This window comes from Scleropages formosus, chromosome 25 (genome assembly GCF_900964775.1).
Source record: "Scleropages formosus chromosome 25, fSclFor1.1, whole genome shotgun sequence".
NCBI classification, from domain to species: Eukaryota; Metazoa; Chordata; class Actinopteri; order Osteoglossiformes; family Osteoglossidae; genus Scleropages; species Scleropages formosus.
Window position 1 is genome coordinate 17,786,869 of NC_041830.1, and position 19,324 is coordinate 17,806,192.

General features: G+C 55.4%; 2 protein-coding genes across 3 annotated transcripts; both read left to right on the plus strand.

The window, feature by feature from the left end:
* Nucleotides 1–253: 253 nt before the first annotated feature.
* On the plus strand, nt 254–12,792 carry LOC108921395 (rho GTPase-activating protein 45-like). Its single transcript, XM_029249276.1, has 23 exons — nt 254–1,049; nt 2,517–2,916; nt 5,038–5,181; nt 5,436–5,520; nt 5,849–5,921; nt 6,095–6,176; nt 6,477–6,611; nt 6,695–6,756; nt 6,966–7,076; nt 7,222–7,302; nt 7,407–7,586; nt 7,749–7,886; nt 7,970–8,160; nt 8,247–8,356; nt 8,510–8,608; nt 8,726–8,824; nt 8,909–9,072; nt 9,212–9,400; nt 9,486–9,623; nt 9,712–9,947; nt 10,646–10,859; nt 10,953–11,058; nt 11,555–12,792. The coding sequence occupies exons 1-23, from the start codon at nt 960–962 to the stop codon at nt 11,845–11,847; spliced, it is 3,420 nt and encodes a 1,139-aa protein (XP_029105109.1). The 5' UTR covers nt 254–959; the 3' UTR covers nt 11,848–12,792.
* Nucleotides 12,793–14,694: 1,902 nt separating this feature from the next.
* Nucleotides 14,695–19,078, plus strand: LOC108921631 (phospholipid hydroperoxide glutathione peroxidase-like). Of its 2 annotated transcripts, none has more exons than XM_018731175.1 (7): nt 14,695–14,795; nt 16,305–16,399; nt 16,535–16,679; nt 17,195–17,346; nt 18,238–18,262; nt 18,472–18,570; nt 18,768–19,078. In XM_018731175.1, the coding sequence occupies exons 1-7, from the start codon at nt 14,730–14,732 to the stop codon at nt 18,798–18,800; spliced, it is 615 nt and encodes a 204-aa protein (XP_018586691.1). In that variant the 5' UTR covers nt 14,695–14,729; the 3' UTR covers nt 18,801–19,078. The 2 variants fall into 2 exon arrangements, with proteins under 2 accessions (XP_018586691.1, XP_018586693.1); XM_018731177.1 differs by having other exon boundaries at nt 18,511–18,570.
* Nucleotides 19,079–19,324: the final 246 nt, after the last annotated feature.

The following is a 19,324-nucleotide window of genomic DNA, read 5'->3' on the forward strand; positions in this document are numbered from 1 at the left end:
CGAGGTTGGACGTCCGGAGAGCCGGAGACCCAGGAGGACCGCTGGGATCCAGGTCCATCGAGGAAGTCCAGGCTCTATGGGGCAGCTCACCGAAAGTGTGTGATGGACTCTGTGTCCAGCTCTGTTTTCCAGGATGAGGCCGAGGAGGGTCAACCCAGGACAGGAGAACAGCCATCACAGTGCAGCCACACACACGCACACACACAGATTAAAGGGTGATTTAGAGGTACCGGTTCACCTGAAACACGTGACTTTGGAGTGTGGGAGGAAACCAGAGCACCTGGACGAAATCAGCAGAGAGATGCAGAAACCATCCAGACAGGGCTTCGAAGCCACGCACGTCCGAAGAGCCCAGGAGCTGTGAGAGCCCAGTGGTACCCGCTGCGCCACCCTGTTTCTTTCTGCGCAGTGAATCGCAGGGACTGAGCTGCGTGTTCCGCTCATCACTTGTCATTTTTACTCTGTTTCACTATCGCTTTCACCGCACGGCTCGCAGACTGCGGGCGGATGGAAACGCCGCGGGTTTTAAACGTGTCTTTAAATATAATAATGAGATGCCGGTGAGAAATATTAGTTGAAAAAAATCCAGTTTCCTCAGCAGTAACGGGTCCCATTGCTCTCAGTAGCAACACAGTGAAACAAAGTAAGAGCGCGGTAAAAGGCGCAGGAACACCCTGTGCAACTGAACGTACGCGACCACGCGCCGGCAGCGGATGTTGCAGTGAGCGCGTGTGTCTGACGAGGAGTCGCGCTGCGCGTCCCCGATGCGCGTGGGCAGGAACTCCCGAGACGGGCGCGGACGCGAACGCGGTCACGGTCACGGCGACGGTAACGGTAACCGCGGAGCCTCGATGGGGGAGCGGAGCTGAGAACGAGCACGGGATCGCACACGGGGGCGCGCTTCAAGGAGACAAAGCAGCGCGAGCTCCTTCCACATCATCATCATCATCATCATCATCATGTTCTCCAGGAAGAGAAAAGACCTGAGCAAGACGCCGTCCGTCTCCAAGAAGAGCGCCTCGAGCAGCCCCGCGAGCGCCGGAGCCTCGGTAGGGCATGACACGCCGCCCGGTGTGTGTGTGTGTGTGTGTGTGTGTTGGGAGGGGTCCCGCTGGACTCCAGGCTGAACTGTGACTCTCTGAGTGGTGAGGGTAAAACATGGTGAAAGTGGTGTACAGGGACGTATCTGGATTCTAGACTGAACCGATCGAGAAATAAGTTTTTATTTATTTAACATGCGCGCGCCTGTAGTGTGTGGAGAAGCGGGATGGTGTGTGTGTGTCCGTCCGCAGAGTGCAGTAAACGTGTAAAACACTGAACACACTTTCCTGCTGCGTTGCTTGTTTGCGAAAGTGTGTGATGTTCCAGCAGCAACGGGGTAAAAAACAGGTAAAGAAATACTCGTCAGTCCATCTGTGAGCACAAGTGATGGAATTAAACGTTTATATCGAAATTAAACTTCCTGTTAGTCGGGTGGGGGGGAGTCTGGAGACATGTAACTCGTACGTAGTGTCAGTGTCAGTGTGTGTGTGTCCAAGACGCGCTAACGGATATTGTGACACAAAGTGACACAAAGTGGCACAAAGTGACACAAAGTGGCACAAAGTGACAAGGCGCGGTTTCCAGCAGGTGTCTTCCTGCCCTCGCGGGCGCCCCCTGTCGGCAGGGGCCGCTCCACGGGGGGGATTTTCCAGCCGTTGCTGCTGCCCACGGGGCCTCGTGGAGGAAGATAAAGGACATCTGTGTGTGTGTGTGTGTGTGTGTGTGTGTGTGTGTGTGTGTTCCCCTGACACAGACAGACAGACAGAGAACAAAGGGACTGAGTCTCTCCACCACCGTCCTCACAGGGGACATGATCACAGGGAAGTGCTGCCACTGTTACTCTTGTTTACTCGGTGAAAGATGTAAAGACGCCTGTGTGCGAGGACGGCGCGAGGACGGCGCGAGGACGGCGCGAGGACGGCGAGAGGACGGCGAGCTCCGTCCGAGGGTGCCGGGCCGTTTCGACGTGCCGCGAGGATGGCAGTTGCTCAACGGTCTTGTGAACGTGTCGCATCTTGTCGTGCTGCGACTTCTCTGGCGCAGTTGCTACACTTCCGCTGCGTGACTGTGTGCCGCAGCCGTCGCTCCCGCCGCCGCCGGGCTCTCGCTCTCCGAGTGCGTGAGGAGTCACGCTTATCCCACGAGTGTGTCACTCTCTGACCTCAGCCTGCCGTCATGTGATCGTGTCCAACAGAAGCAGTGAGCGGTGTGTTTAAGACTCCCCTCCCTGGGATGACACGAGCGCTCGTACACACGCGCGCGCGCACACACACCTGTCCAGTGTGGAAAACGAAGCCGGTCGGTGTCCCCTACCCCAATGTGCTGTCGGTGCTCTGCCCACCTCGCTGGAGCCCCCCGCCTGCCGCTCAGCTTCATGCTGCGGTTGGATTCGTTCCACCGTTCCCTCCTGGATGGTCGCTATTGTCACCGGGTCCCATCTCATCCCCTCTCCCCCGTGTCCCCCGTGTCCCCAGCTGTCCGTGCTGCAGGAACAGCCCCGCAGGGATGCCTCGGAGGGCCTCGCTTCATCCCCCAGCTCCTGCAGCCTCCTGGATGCCGCAAGCTCCGCCTCCCCCTGCCCCAGCACCCCCGGGGGTGTCCACAGCAAGCTGGCGAGCTGCCCGTCCCCGGTGGCCACGCTGAAGAGGCCCACGGCGTTGAGTCGCCACGCCAGCGCGGCCGGATTCTCCCTGCAGGCCGCCGGCACCTGGGCTTTCGGCAAGGGCCACGGCAGGAGTCCCGCCGCACAGAGCCCCACCCTGGAGAGCGCCGAGGGCGCCGCCATCGAAGTGGAGGACATCCCGGCGCTGCTGAGGGACGTGGCGCGTTTCGCCGAGGCCGTGGAGAAGTTGAAGGAGGCGGTGGTGGGAGAAGGTGAGGGTCCGTGTTGCGGAGCTGTTTCTCCGAAGCAACGGAGAGCCGGGACACACGCGTGCTCACGTACACACGTAGAGGACAGCAGCAGCTGAAGGACGCTTAGAGGTTTCAGGAGATCAGGAAAGAAGCGGCTCTCGAAGAGATGGATTCGAGACCCTTCTTCGGTGTGGGAGGGATTCGGCAGCTCTGAGGAACCGCATTGGGGACAAAACGGAGAACCTCCGGGTTTTTGCTTTCGGAGCCCTGTCAGTGGGACGAACAAGGAGTAGCTCGTCGCTCTTGCAGGGCCGTACAGACTAACTAGGTCCTGTAGGTGTTGGGGTTCGCAGCCCTTAACCGTCTTATGAACCGCAACCAGGGTACTGGAGTTGATACAGCCAGAAACAGGAAGCCATTGGAGAGAGACGGCACCATGTCTTTACCTGCTCCTGCAACGTCGGGCTTTGTGTGTGTGCGTGCGCGCGCGTGTGTGTGAGAGACAGGAGGCAGCTCTTGCTCAAGCTTCCTCTTACGTTGAACATCTTGACTTCCGTGGCAAACCGCACTCCAACAGGAAGCGGGCCTCTTGTTTTCGCGCAGCTCGGAGCGCCGCGTCCTCTCGGCCGTGTTCTCGCCCGGGGGGCGGGGCCTGAGCGCCTGGGGGGAGGGGGGCTTTTTGAAATGATGCCGACTTGTTTTGCTCCGTTTGTCGTTTGTTCTGTGGTGAGGAGCAGATGGAGGAAGTGAGAGGTCACGTGATGCCAGCAGTGTGTGTGTGTGTGTGCGTGTGTGTGTATGCGTGTGTGGGGCGTTGTGTCAAAACGCAAATGGGCCGCGACTCCCTACCGCTCCAGTGTGTGTCTGGGGTGTATGGACCGGGCCGCCTCCCACAGACCGGCAGTAACTGTGAACGTTTATTTTCCTCGCACGGGAACACGGAGTTCGGCCTAAAGGGTCAGGTTCAAACCCACAACCGCGTGGTGCGGCGGCGCTCCTGTCGGTGGCGGATCCGTCCGGGAGAGCGACGTTCGGAGCAATCCTTGGAGGTCCACCAGCAGGTGGATTCTGTAGGGATCGGAGTGTTGTGTGTCTGTCGGGGTGGGATTTTACTCCGGTAAATGGCCGCTGTAGCGCAGACGTCCGATTGGTGGGTGGGGCCTCCGGGACGACTGCATTTCCTGGCTGCGGCACTATTTTCATCGTGGTGACTTCCTGTTGACGTTCTCCAGACGGGGCGGCTGCTGGGCCTCGTGGAGGTACCCCCCCACCCCCCGCGGTCTGTGACTGGTCATGTGACGTGGCACGAAATGACCGTTGCTCTTACAGTGCGACCGTGAGGCCGACACGATGAACGTTTCCATGGGAAATAGATAATTCGTGTGGGGACTTTGTCCCGACCGCTTCATCTCTGTGGTCCAGAGATATTGTGCAACCCCACCCCACCCCCCAGGTGTGAAGTGAACCGCGACCACAAGGCTCCGGTCGCCATCAGTCGCGTTTACGTTTTGCTCAGCGTGGTTCTGCGCTGCGAGACGCCTCCCCTGTCGAACGGTGTGTTTTGGGGCTGGAACCTATGGTAGGACACGTGACCGTCACACTCTGGTTCCCCACTAAATTTGCTCATTGGTCAGGATTTATTACTGTTATTGTCACTATTATTTCACATATTTTCACGTGTTGTTCTCAACTCTGACTCAGTCCTCTGCACACGAACGTTTGTCTGGGTCACAGGTGACCGACAGTGTGAGTCGCCCTGGGAACAGAGCAGTCTGTCAGAAATATGGGAACTGTGTGTGTGTGTGTGTGTGTGTGTGTGTGTGTGTGTGTGTGTGTGAGTGAGCGCCTGCACGCTGTGATCCATGGGTGCCCAGTTCTGTGTTCGACACAGGTGGGGGTGAGACAGGAAGAGGAAGTGCGCTCACTGCGGACGGAGGGGCAGATGGGTGCGGTTGCCAGGTTGGTCTTGTGACTCCGGTCGTCGTATCGGTCGGGTCCTCGGCGAGCTGCGGTCGTACCTCCAGCAGGGTGGCAGGAGAGATGTCGGCCGGGACCAAACCGTCCCTCGAACGCCAGCCCTTTCCCCGACCGCCAGTTGACCGCTTGCTGACCCCCGCCCCTGCGGTTCTCGCCGTTCTCCAGACAAGCAGGAGTCCCGGCGCCAGGTGGCCCACGAGATCTTGGGGGAGGTGCTGCGGAACCTGCGACAGATCATCAACACGTACCCCCTGCTAAACACGGTGGAGACGCTCACGGCGGCCGGGACCCTCATCTCCAAGGTCAAAGGTCAGTGTGGAGGCAGCCCCTCCGAAACCCTGCCGACCGGCTCCTTTTACAGTCACGGAAGGTTCCTGGAGGAGCGGCCGGTGCCGCAGGGGCTCTTCAGGGGGTCTGACCGCCAAGGGTTCTTTCGCGACCGGAGCGTCGCCACCCCCCTGCCCTGGGGGTCTTTGGAGAGCAGCATGAGGGAATGAGGGGTGGGGGTGGGCGTCGGTGCACTTCCTGCACTCGCAGCACCACTTCCTGTCTGCCCGGTGCAGGGTTCCACTATGAGGGCAGCAGTGAGAGCGACAGGAAGGACTTTGAGAAGGCCATCGAGAGCATTGCCGTGGCCTTCAGCAGCAGGTATGTCGGCGACACCCCACCGCCACCACCTTTCCACTTCCTGTGTCGCTGCTGATGGTGTGACCCAACCCGACTTGTTTCTGCCTGTCGGCTCTCGGTGGCAGCGGGACATCAGGGAGGAGGGATTGAGGGAGCAGCGTGAAGTCTGGGTCGCACCCTGGGCCGTGGCACCATCGTGTGTGTGTGTGTTACGTGAGCTCTGAAATCCCCATCAGAGCGTCCGATGTCTCGCTCTCTCTGGGGCTTCCCTTCCATCAGCTGAACTTGTTTACCGGAGACTCTCTCTCTGCTTGCCCCCCACACCCCCACCCCCTCCCGGTGCGTCCAGTGTGTCCGAGCTGCTCATGGGTGAAGTGGACAGCAGCACTTTACTGGCCCTGCCGCCCACCGAGAAGAGCAGGGTGAGCACACCTGGACAGAATGACCGAGCAAGCGCATGGAGTGTGTGTGTGGCAGTGTGTGACCGGGTCCCAGTGGCCCTGTGAACCCCTGAACCCTCCCGACTCTCAGTTCGCACCATCTCCATATCACGGCTCCCTGTCCTCACACCCTGTCCTCCTTTCCACCTGTCCAGTCCATGGAGAACCTGTACAGCATGCAGCAGGCCGGCCAGGGAGTGGATGCAGCACTGACCAAAAGTGACCAAACGGATTTCGGTAGGCGTGTGTGTTGTGTGTCTAGTAGGGACTGACATGCAGAGCAGGAAGTGGCAGATTGACAGTGGAGCGAGTGACGATGTAGTGTCTCTCTGGAATCCTCTGGAGTGTCGGTCAGTCTGGACACGTGACGTGCTCCAGCTTATTAATTTATAACATTTTAATACTGATCGATTAGGGTGAACTGCAGATCTTTAGAGACCTGTGCAAAGGGCCACTGTTTTCAGCTGCTGGACATGAGTGAGATGATGGAGCTTTAACGTGTGTGTGCGCGTGCGTGTGCGCGCGATCGCCCGCCAGCCCTGAGCGCCGAGGAGGTGGACGTCATCCTGCAGCGCAGCGAGGGCGGCGTTGACTCGGCGCTCACCTACGCCAAGAGCTTCTCCAAGTACCTGAAGGACGTGATCAGCTACGTGGAGAAGAGGGTCGCTCTCGGTGGGTGTGTCACGGACTCGAACCTCCTCGGCGCCGGCGCTGCTCTCCTCTTTCTGACCGTCGTGTGTGTTTTCGCTGCACAGAGGTGGAGTTCGCCAAAGGTCTGCAGAGGCTGTATCACTCGTGCAAGCAGAGCCTCACACAGGTAATCCCCTCCCCGCAGGGAGCGCTCGCACCCTGGACCGTCCACCCAGCCCGCGAGTCTTGGACCACAGCTGGACTGACCTCACACACACACACACACAAAACGCATTTCTTCAAGGAAAGCAATTGGAAATAACCCACACAATTATGACTGTGAAATGATTATTGGGAATAAATGTGCTGTTCCCCCACCCCCACCCCCACCCCCAGCCCCACATGCCCTTTTTCTCCATCTTCTCCCTGGCGCTGGAGCAGGACCACGAGCAGAGCACCGGCATGCTGCAAACCACCATCATACAGCACAGCCAGACCTTCCTGCAGGTGAGCTGCCACGGAGCCCGTCACACACCCCTCGCACACCTGCCGGCATACCGCCGGTCACATTTGGAGGCTTTCGGCTGCAGCGGCCGCCCCCGCTCACCCCATTGAACCCTGAGCTCCGTCTCCTCTCTCCCGGCCCCGTCAGCCCCTGATGCAGCGCAAGCAGGAGCACGAGAAAAGGCGCAAGGAGATCAAGGAGCAGTGGCAGAGGGCACGCAGGAAGCTGGTAAGGAGCACACGCGCGCACGACACGCACACCCCTGCGCTCTGGCCCAGGATGCGCCCTTGGTTCACGCGCGCACACATGCACCTTCCGCTCGATTCCTTCAGATGGAGGCCGAGACGAACCTGCGCAAGGCCAAGCAGGGGTACGTGGTGCGCTGCGAGGAGTACGACAAGGCCAGGGCTGTGGCCAGCAAGGCCGAGGAGGAGCAGGGCGGCAGCAGTGGCGGCGGCTCAGCCAAGACACTGGACAAGAAGAGACGGCTGGAGGAGGAGGCGCGCAACAAGGTGCGTGTGACACTTAGGTCGCTTAGCGGCGTCCACCGATGTAGATACGTCTTGTAAAAAGTAATGAAATAACAAGAAATGAAGTGCATTGAGGAGCACAGATGACTACAGGATGTGTGTGTGTGTGTGTGTGTGTGTGTGCGCGCTCACGCACAATGCCAGGCTGAGGAGGCGGAGGCCACCTATCGCACCTGCATCGCCGATGCCACCACGCAGCACCAGGAGCTGGAGGACGTCAAGGTGAACGTGCTGCGCCAGATCCAGGAGCTCATCAAGCAGAGCGACCAGATCCTGCGCGCGGTGAGTCTTCGGTCGCCGTCGCTCGTCACCTGCGGCCGTCGGCAGCGGGCCAATCGCTCACCTGTAACCCCGCCCCCTCGCAGAGCACCATCTCCTACTACCAGATCATGCACGTGCAGACGGCCGTGCTGCCGGTCCACTACCAGACGCTGTGCGAGAGCAGCAAGCTGTACGAACCGGGCCAGCAGTACGGCGCTCACGTCAAGGAGCTGCAGATGGCGGCGGAGCCCGAGGTGCACTACGCGTTCGAGGCCTACAGCCCCCCCTGCGGCCAGTGAGTACCATCCCCCCCCCCGTCGCTGGCCCTGCCGCAGGTGAGTGGCGCCCGGGTCTCACCGCCCTCCCATTTGTCCCCGTGAGGCCGACGCCGCGCACGCGCAACGACTCCTTCAACGCCGAGCGACAGAGCAGCGTGGAGACGCCGCTGAGCACCCCAGAGGGAGGCGCCACCGATGCCAAGGCCAGGAGGGGTCAGTGCCACGCGTCTCGTACCCTGCTCCTGCTTTCTCTGGCCCACGGTCCTCGCGGTCCTCTTACCGCGTCTAGCCATATGTCGATAGCGCGTTTCCGGTCGCGAACGCCGAGGGCTCGTGGGTAAGAAGGTGCTCTGGCTCCCCCTGCAGGTCGGACTCACCAGTTCCATAAGTCTTGGCCCTCGACGGTGAGCGACACGGACAGCGTGGGCGGGGACGGTGGACTGGATTCTCCGGCCACGAGCTCGGGTAGGACGGGAGCCCCGTGCTCCCCCCGCAGCGCCCGTGCCGTCATGTTGTCAGGTGGACCGCGCGGTCGTCCTCTTTGGCGCTTCAGCTTGGACCCTGCGACTTGCGCTTTTGCAGGTGACATCAGCAAAATGCCGAGGACCTCGTCGACGGGGACCATGTCCTCCACGGAGGAGCTCAGTGAGAAGGACGGAAGTGTGGTGACGTTTGAGCGGAGTGAGTGCTGACGGGGGAGGGGTCCTGCACCGCTCGCAGGGGGGCGGAGCCTTTCGAATGACACGTGACACTGTGCGAATGCAGGTATGAATGGCATCGAGCCCGAGATCGCCGTCCCCACCGGCCCCTTCCGCAACGTGGGGCTGTCCAAGGCTGCGCAGACACACCGGCTGCGCAAACTGCGCACTCCGTCTAAGTGCCGCGAATGTGACAGTTACGTGTACTTCCAGGGGGCCGAATGTGAGGAGGTAAGATGGGGTGCTGCGCCGGTGCTCACCGTACGTCTGCTTTTGACAGGGCATGCGCCCTTGACCTGTGCCTCTCTCTCTCTCTCTCTCTCTCTCTCTCTCTCTCTCTCTCACTCTCTCTCTCTCTGCGACGCCACAGTGTTTCCTGGCCTGCCATAAGAAGTGTCTCGAGTCACTTGCCATCCAGTGTGGACACAAGAAGCTGCAGGGCCGTCTGCAGCTCTTCGGCAGGGAGTTCTCGCAGGCGTCCGCAGGAGCCCCGAACGGCGTGCCCTTCATCGTCACCAAGTGCATCCTGGAGATTGAGAGGAGGGCGCTCAAGATGAAGGTAAGTGTGGGGAGGGGCAGCCAGGGAGGGCGGGGCTGCCGTCGAGGTGGGCGCTGGGACTGAGGCGTCGCCGTCTCCCCCGCAGGGCATCTACCGGGTGAACGGGGTGAAGACGCGGGTGGAGAAGCTGTGCCAGGCCTTCGAGAACGGCAAGGAGCTGGTGGAGCTCTCGCAGGCCTCACCCCATGACATCAGCAACGTGCTCAAGCTCTACCTGAGACAGGTGCCTGCCCCGCGCGATCTGATTGGGCGAGACGCTCGGCGCTGGCTTTACGGTGGCACGCTGACCCCTGCTGGTTCCCGCCCCGCAGCTCCCGGAGCCCATCGTGCCCTTCCGCATGTACAACGACCTGATGGGCGCGGCCAAGGAGAGCCTGCGGGGGGAGGGCGAGAACGGCGAGGTGGGAAAAGGGCCCGAGCTGGTGGACCTGGGCGAGGCCACGGAGCCGGAGGTGCTGGCGCTCGTGTCCCGTCTGCGGGAGCTGCTGAAGGAGCTGCCCAGGGCCAACGTGGCCACGCTGAAGTACATCGTGCGCCACCTGTGCAGGTGAGTGATGCCCGGACCCCCCCCCCAGCCCGCCAGGCTGCACGGTACAATGGCTGTTTGCAGCTCGTTTTGTCTGAGTCCAAAGTCCTTTTTCCCCAGATGTTGCTCGATATATTTACTGCTTGGGCTCTGCTCTCTTACCTCAGATATTGCTGTAAAGTATGTAGAAACAACAACGCTCTGTTTGCCCAAACTGCCCTCCGGCGCTGACTGTTCATCACTGATACCGAGGAGGAGCAGAGCTGTGAACGCTGTGGGAGTGAGTTGGATTTAGGCGGTGCCACCTCTGTTGTGGCTGCTCTTCGCTGCCACCTGTTGGCCGTGAGGATAAAAACACGGTCATGTGTTCTGCTGCTTGCAGAAATAAAAAATTGCAAATTAGATACGCAAAGAAACAAGAAATGTCTGTCTCTATTCATTTATCTGACGCTCCCCCTCCCCCGAAGAAACTTAACAATGTTAAGATACCGACAACTATTTACCCATTTATACAGCTAGGTAGTTTCACTGGAGCAATTGAGGGTAAGTCCCTTACTCAAGGGTACTGGAGCTGGAAGTGGGAATTGAACATGCGACCTTTGGGTCCAAAGGCAGCAGCTCCAACCCCTACGCCACCAGCTGCCCTGGTATCTCTGGAAAGGTACGCCGACACGCTGAGGGCAACGTATGAAATCGCTCTCCATGTCCCACCTGTCCAGGATTGCCGAGTTGGAGCAGGACAACAAGATGAGCCCAAACAACCTGGGCATCGTGTTTGGACCCACGCTGATGCGCCCGCGGCCCACGGGAGCCACGGTATCGCTGTCCTCTCTGGTGGACTACCCCCACCAGGCGCGCATCGTGGAGGCACTCATCGTCTTCTACCGCCACATCTTCAGGTGTGGCGAGGGCTCCTCCCAGAGGGACAGCCAGGTGAGTCCTACCCCCACTTGCACGGCTGTGCCGGAGCGCTGGAGGTTACCGTTACGCTTAGGGTTAACTCCTTCGCCTGTCTTTGTTGGCCAGGACCTCAGCACAGTTGTGGTAAAAGAGGGTGCAAACGCGGGACCGCCGCCCGCCGCCGAGGAACACGGTCGGCCGCGATCTGGGGATCTGGCGCAGGAGTTCTGCGGTAAGGAGCGTTAACTTCTCGGCGGCGATGTCCTCCTGGTTCAGCAGCAGCTTTCTCACAGCCTCTTCTCACCCGCAAGGTTGCCGGTTTGCGCCCCTGAGCTGGGAGTAGATATTAGGACGAGAGCGACACCTAGCAGCGTGATGACGGCGTGTCTATTATGTACATTGTGCAATGACTGAATGACCTCGCGGGGGTGGTGCAGTGGTGCAGTGGGTTGGACCACAGTCCTGCTCTCCGGTGGGTCTGGGGTTTGAGTCCCGCTTGGGGTGCCTTGCGATGGACTGGCGTCCCGTCCTGGGTGTGTCCCCTCCCCCTCTGGCCTTACGCCCTGTGTTACCGGGTAGGCTCCGGTTCCCCGTGACCCCATATGTGACAGGCGGTTCTGAAAATGTGTGTGTGTGAATGACCTCGCTGTCTGGCTCGTCGCAATGCATTATGGGATTCCTCCTCCCAGTCGTGGTGTTGTGATCCTTGTGCCGGACTCTTTGTGCAGGAAACTCGCTGGGTTCCTCGGGGTCTCGCGAGCGGTCCCTGGGCTCAGACTCAGACCTGGAGGACACGGGGGCTGGGCCCCGAGACTCACCGTCCCGCCTGGCCAAGCAAGAGAGCGAGACGAGCACTGAAGACGACCTGCTGAGTCCCAGGACCAGCCTGGACCTATCAGACCCCCCGCAGCCACGCCCCCCTAGCACTGAGCCCCCCCTGGACCCGGAGGTGAGGGAGGAGGAGCAGGTCTCCTCCTCGCAGGAGGAGCTTGGCACCACCCTGGACCCTTCGACACCATGATCCCTTGTCTTCATCCTTGTACAGGAAAACCACGCGGAAACATAGTAAAGATTCATGTGTGTTTTGACCGTGTGTATTTTTACCATGTGTATTTTTACAGTGCTTTTTATCAATTGCCTCACTGGAAATTCTGCAACGTATTTAAGTGGACATTTAAAGCTCATCTGTATGTGGTGTGTGTGCGCAGGGTAGCAGTCCTTTGTCTGATTTCTGGGCCCACAATTGATTATCACAGGTACTGAAATGATTTTGCTGCCAAGTTTGGTCCTCCTTCCTCCAGCGTAGGAGCTCACTGAGCCCGAAGTGACGGAGTACCATCTGCCCAAAGTCCTGCTGCCTTTCTTTAGTTTTGTTTAGTTCAAGTGGGGGCGGATGGAGCTCAGTGCCAGGCCCAACCCCTACAGCCCCACAGTGTACGCACTGGGCTGCAGAAAGGGACGTGTTCCCGTAGTCAAAATAGTGTTTTGTGTTGGAAACTGGAATTGTTCTGGACACTGGAGTTGCGCACGTTCACGTGTAGCTTTCGCGTGGAGGCTAAGATGTGATCATGGGTGTTATTAGTCTGGGTTCTACACCCCTGCGGTCTCAGGTTGCTTTAGCATCTGGAGTGAAAGTCCATCTGGGAGAGTGCTGGTGAACAGGACGTTTGCGTGTGTGTGTGAGCGTGACAGCCCTGATGATGGTTGTGTGCGTGCGTGCGTGCGCGCTGAATACACGAGTGTTGAAGTTCAGACCCCGACTGAGTCGGTGAAGAAGTCTGATTTATAGAGATTTTTTTTTTTATTATTTTAAAAAGCCATTGTCAGTGGTTATGATTTTACTTGTTTTTACTAGGTTTACAGCTTCTAACAGCATTTGAAATGAAAAGTGCTCTGTGTGACAGAGGAATTATTTGTGTAAGTTATATTTTTGTTGAATAATAAATGCATTGAATATAGATAGTTATTTCAGTAATGTGTGTCAGAAGGCTTTAAGTATAAAAAAGCTTCATCTTCAAAACAATTCAGTCTCAACTTCAGACATTCTGACCAACGACCAGATGTGGAAAGCTGAGTGTCACACATTTATACACACACACACACACACACACACACACACACTTTCAATCAGTTGCATTAATATCATGGTAATATAAGCATCTTAACCAGTGAATAAATATCTACATGACTTCAGCATCAGTTGCAGTTCTCACCAAAAATGAAAGCAACTGAAACACGTATTTAGAGGACAAATAGGGGCAGGTGCTGGTGGTTCCCCGATGGAGAAACGCACACAACTCGCTGCCGGAGCACTGGAGCGGACATCCTACCAGTACCCGAGGGCTGCGGCTGCAAGGACAACTAGCGGTACGTCCACCCGTGACCTGTAAACCTTCAGCTGGTTTGCGGGCAATGGCACTATGTAAGCTGGACGAGTGGAGAAAAGGAGTAAAGACGGTGATGCTGGAGAGGAGATGCTCACGTTGCTCGGCGGACCATGAGCGGGACCTCAAATCCAACTCGTTGGGGGACCAGGTAGCCGCTGTGATGGCGCAGCTGAGGCACATGAACGGGGGCAGGTCTTTCTAACTGACAGCAGGCCGACGCTCCATGGGTACCCTAACTGTAAAAAAAAAAAAAAACGAGGTGAAGTTACCCTACGACGTGTGTGTGTGTTGTAACGATCATCCTCACATGGATTCCAAAGAGAAAGGTGTATAAACCCAGACCGACAAGGAAAAAAAGGAAGCTCTTCATTTATTTAATATCTAGTAGGCAACTATGGATGACTTATATTTCACACACAGCTGTCTTCACGATGAAATAAACATTAAAGTAAACTCCAAAACGTGCGAGGCACAAAATAATGTGTACACGGCCAAGTATTAGTATATCGGGGGGGGGGCAACCCCTCGGTCTCCGCCATAATACGTCATCATTACAGTGTGTCAACACCTAACTCGCGCTCTGACTCAGTGAGTAAGCTTAAAGCTGCGGTGCACCCGACCGGGAGCGTACGCAGCTACAATAATAAATAAAACACTGACTTTATGTCACACGTGACCGCCCGCGGTATCACTTGCACGATTGTCTTCCGAATTTCCCACGACATCTTGGTGGCCCACGTCTTACGTAAGTAACACTTTACTTCGGAAATACACACAGACTAACTGCTCAGGCGGCGCCTCGCGCGCACCACGCACTTCCGCTTGGCGAGGTCACGTGTCACGGCTTTTAGGGCCCCGCAGTGGCGTCTGTTAAACTGCCAGTTTAGCGAGGGACATGATAATGACCAAAACACGAAAGTACTGTGAGCTTTGCACATGATTTGGAAAGCGTGTAGTGTTCGAGGTTCTTTAATTATCTAAAATAAAATAAGGTCCAAAGACATGCTGTTCAGGTTCCCCCATAGTGTGTGAGTGACACAGAGAGTGTGTGTGTTCGACTGATGTAAGTGTGCCCGGCAGTGTAAGTAACCGCGGTGAATAAGGTGTGTGGGCTGACAACACTACGTAAAGTTGACTGGAAGTAGCTTTGGAGAAAAGCCTCTGCTAAACAAATACATGTAAATAATAATTATACGCTACCTAAAGGTAGCACAAATCTCCACATTTGCTACACAAGGGCTCATTCAGTGCTGCTATGAACAGTGACGCTCCGCCTGCGGTTGATCAGCGGTGCCAATTTTGTAATGTAAACGTTTATTGGGTGATTTGATGATTGCGGGCGGAGTTTAACAAGAAAACCGGCGTATCGGTGAATGGGTCTACACCGGGGCGCTTTAATCCAACGGCGCGATTCGTTATGTGAATGCTCATTGGAGGATTTCGCCAATTGTGGGCGGTGCTCCGGGAGGCGGGCTGTGTCTACTGGCATTTGGGCTGTGAGGGACTGTGTCTCTGTATGCATTTCGTTACTAGAGCTGTGCTTGTGGGGTCTCTCGCCTGCCGGGGGTTTATTCGAGCGATGGTAAGGAAATTATCATTTACTACAGAGTCGCTAAGGCGTTCGAAAGGTTGTTTTGATAGAAAAGCACGTTCTCTCCAGATTTACTGAACTCACGAGGCTGCCGGGTTTATTGCCTGTTAGCTTGTTAGCATGACTTGTCTAGTGGTGAATACGTATTATACGATAGTTCGTGTTAACTGACGCAGTTTTGTATCGCGATAAGTGGTTAAGTGCGCAAATAATGGTCATTTTGAGGTGCAAGCGAGAGTTGGGAATTATATGCCTTATAACTCTGTTAGCTTGTGCGAAAAGCGACGTGGTCGTCATTCGCGTGACCCGCTGACTTGTTTCTGACGAGTTCGACGGCTCCATGATGCGGTGAAGCGGCGCGTGCAGAGGAGGTGCAGTGCGCGTGCTCGTCGGCCGGGGGACCCTGAGCTCGCTCCCGACGCAGCGGCAGTCCCCGTTCACGGAAACGAGCCTGCCTCAGCCTTCAGAGTAATCATAATGCTGCTGCAGTGCCCCACACACACACACAGAGTGAGTCTCACCCTGACCTTTGTACCTAGCGCGTGATTGACTGCTGGCGCAGAGTCAGGGATGCTGGGACCGATGCGATGGACACACACTGAGTGGCCCAGTGTGGTCTAGCCCTTCAGACCCAATTGTGCCCTGAGGGCTCTCATCCACCCTGCTGTTGGTACCCAGTCCTTTCATAACGTCGTGACCAACAGCCACATGTCACTGTGCCTGTGAAGGGGATGTGTGTCACTTCCTGGTTGGAGACACGCCAGGCTGTATTTCGCCACCTTCCCTTCCCCAGTCGGCTTTCGGATTACTTTTCCAGTGAGGTGTGGAGGAATGTTGCCATGGAAACCATTGCACAATCTTTCCCAAGAAGTAACTTGTTTTTCTGCCACTCACAAATTGGATTTAGAGATTTTCCTGTAAACCCCATGGGGAACAGGAGTAGGGTGCCGTAATGACACGTGTGCTAGTTATGTCTCCGCTGTCGAGTGCTGTCTGTTCCTGAAACACCGAGATCCTTCTGCACAGTCGTCATATTGGTGGACAGTTCCAGGAGTGCAGTGCGGTTGCTCCCGCTGGATGTTTGGACTTATGTGTCCTGGACGAATGGGGCCTTTTGTTGCAGCTGGAGGAGGAGAGGTCAGGTGGGGTTATTACTCAGGCATCCCAGCATTACTGTGGTGAAGGTGTCAGCTCTTCCAGTGAGAACTCACTTGGGGTGCAGGGAGAGCAGCTCTTGGGAAACTCTAGCAGCATCACGTTGTGCCCTTAACCATCTTTGTGGGCACATCAGTACAACTTTTCTCAGTGATGTGGAGGTGCGGTGTTGGGTCATATGAGAGTATGTCACACACCACTGTGAAAACTGAGTCCATGTAAATGGGGCGCTTGTGCTGAACTGTGGACCATCTGACACAACGCGGTGGGAGTGCAGACCCAGGCGGCTGCGTTCATCTTTCACTTCTTATCTATGTAATGTATAAATCTCTATCTTTTCCTCAGGCCACGCAGGCCGACAATTGGCACCAAGCCAAAACCATTTACGAGTTCTCTGCCAAAGACATCGACGGGAACCTGGTCTCTCTAGAGAAATACAGGTGAGAGGCGCCACACGCACACCCCAGCACATAGTGTCACGCTCCATGCCTCGTCACGCTTGTATTGCACACTTTGAGCTCTGAGGCTGCGATGCTGCTTCTCTGCATCTGTCACTGTGTTTCTTCTGTCCTCAGGGGTTTTGTCTGCATTATCACCAACGTGGCCTCTAAATGAGGCAAGACCCCCGTAAACTATACTCAGTTTGCGAAGATGCACGAGACGTACGCTGAGAAGGGTTTACGCATCCTGGGCTTCCCCTGCAACCAGTTTGGCCAACAGGTCTGTTCACCCACGTGTGTCATCGGGTCGCGTGATATTCTGCTCCACGCAGCTCACCACCGGGCGTTTTAGGTCAAGTGCCTGACAGACACAACCTGAACCGCACGGCGCTCTCTCGCTGCAGTTGTGGTCCAGCTGGTATCTTTTGCATGATTGCCCAGCTCCCTGAGCACTGTGCAGTTACACTCGGCCAAAATGGGCCCAGTTTTCCATCTGGTCTCCATCTTTACATTATACATTTATTCATTTAGCAGATGCTTTTGTCCAAAAACGACGTACATCTCAGCAAAAGCACAATTTATGCATTACGTTAAGAGAAAGACATAGCTGCAGACATGTGACTCTCAAGTAAACCTAGTTTGTTACCTACCACTTTCTGCACCGAGATTCATCGTTGAAGTAGGTTTTATCTCCAAAAAATGAACCCCCTGCAATTTAAGCTGTGCTCTGACTCCACTGTTGGCTCTCTGAGAGCGAATTGGAGGTGGCAGTAACAGAGCAATTCCTCTGCCCAGGAACCAGGCACCGAGGAGGAGATCAAGGAGTTTGCGAAAGGGTACAATGCGAACTTCGACCTCTTCAGTAAAATCGATGTCAACGGGGACAATGCCCACCCGCTGTGGCAGTGGATGAAGGAGCAGCCACGTGGAAAAGGAACTCTGGGAAAGTGAGTCTTGCTGGCGGGCAGCACACGCAACTGTTTTGTGCTTATTCGGGCTTCCGGTCGGAAACTTCTGGCATTCGAGAGTCGAACTGTGCAGTTGTCAGCGAAAGAGGAAACATTCTTAGTCCGTAGCAAGTTAAAAGTACAGTTGACCCTCCCACATCGTGGCTTCAATTTTTTTCACAGGTCAGGAACAATTAAATGGGAATTTTTTTGGGAGCTTTGCAGTCTTGTGCGGGAAACCATGTAGCAGACAAAAGTAAAAGTTTAGTAAGTCATAAATGCATAAAATACATGTGTAATGTATTTTATTGTTTAATACCATAAATATACTTTAAGTCTAACTTTTCACAAAATTTAACTTTGCAAAAAAAAAAAAAAAAAAAAAACTGTGGATATCTGCACTTTCAAAACAAAATGGTCTCAGTGATGCATGTACAACATCTCCTGCGTAGTGATCTTGTGTCCCCGTCCATCTTGCAAACTTTGTGTGTTATACCTCACATAATCATGGCTTCAGAACGTAACGCTCCTAGTTTCACAAAGTGATTCCAAGAAACTGAGGAAAGTGATGAACTTTAGACCAAAAGGTTGAATTATTGGATAAGCTTCGTTCGGGCATGTCCTAATCGTCCTAAGACTAGTGAAATCTCAAACATTTTCTCGGGGGGTGGGGTGGCTCACAGCGCCACCCTGAACCCTCTACCTGGAGGTGCTCACTTACAGGGGCTGAAAATTTTGCGCAGTTTTTCCACCTTGCAGGGGGCTGAGCCCCTATCCCCTGCGATGTGGGAGGGTTAATTGTAAAATGTAAGAAGATCTCGGTCCAGTGGAGAGTGTGATGTTTGAACAACTCGTTAAGTCTCATGTTCTTGATCTTGTCTCCCTTTGCAGCAAAATCAAGTGGAATTTCACCAAGGTAATTCTGCTATCAATGCAAAATAATTATCTGTCTGGCCTGTGTGTGTGTCATGTTTGGACCCTATGAGGTGCTCATGTTTGTCTATGGTGTCACATTGAGTTCTACAGCATCTACTGCAAGATCAAGCCCTTAATGCGCTTATTGTATGAAATTCATAAGTGATTTGTGTTGCTAAGGCAGCTCCATTTTTGTTGTGGCTATTCCAGTACTGGGTTCGAGGGCTTTCTGTTTCTATGTTCTGGCAGTTTCTCATTGACCGCGAGGGCCATGTGGTGAAGAGGTACTCCCCACTGGATGATCCCAGCGTGAGTGCATCTCTCACCCTGTCTTCACCGGACTTGTGCTTATTATGGTGTTTTTATTATTATTTCTCTTTATATTGTTGACGTAAATGAAGGATATGACTGGCTCGCAAGTTTTGGCAACGTGTGTTTGTGAGAGATGTGCAAGTTATGAGTAGATGATAATTGTGGTCTCTCTATTCCTATGTGTGGAAACACAGGTGGTGGAGAAGGACCTCCCCCAGTACCTGTAGTTCACCTGACCCCCACACACACACACGCACCCGGCCTCTCCCGGGGCTCGCTGGGAGCAGGTGAGTCAACCCCAGATCTGTGATGGCCTGTCTTCAAACCCGCGTGGCGGACTGGACTGGCCTGATGACTTCTTCGTGCACCCCCCTGGGGTGACCCACCACCTCCTTCTACAGCCCCCACACGAGGACCACCTTCACATTAGGAGCACCGTGGATGTTTATCGAGTGAGACGTGTCCAGTTTGTAAAATGGGCCAATAAACTCACATGGTCTCTTCAGTCCTGTTGGCGTGGGAGGTGATTATTGTGACCAGTTTCTCACTGGTCTCACTGCTCCTGTACTGCTGTGTCTGTTCAGAACTCGTTTCATTAACCCCAGAGTTACAATGAGTGGGAACTTATACACTTTCTTCACTGGGCAAAAATCGGAGAGAGCTACAATAAAATATGTTGTAAAGCTGTAATACATTTAACCACAGCTGTCTAAAGCAAATACAGAAGGTCAAAAATACATTGTTGCTGCAA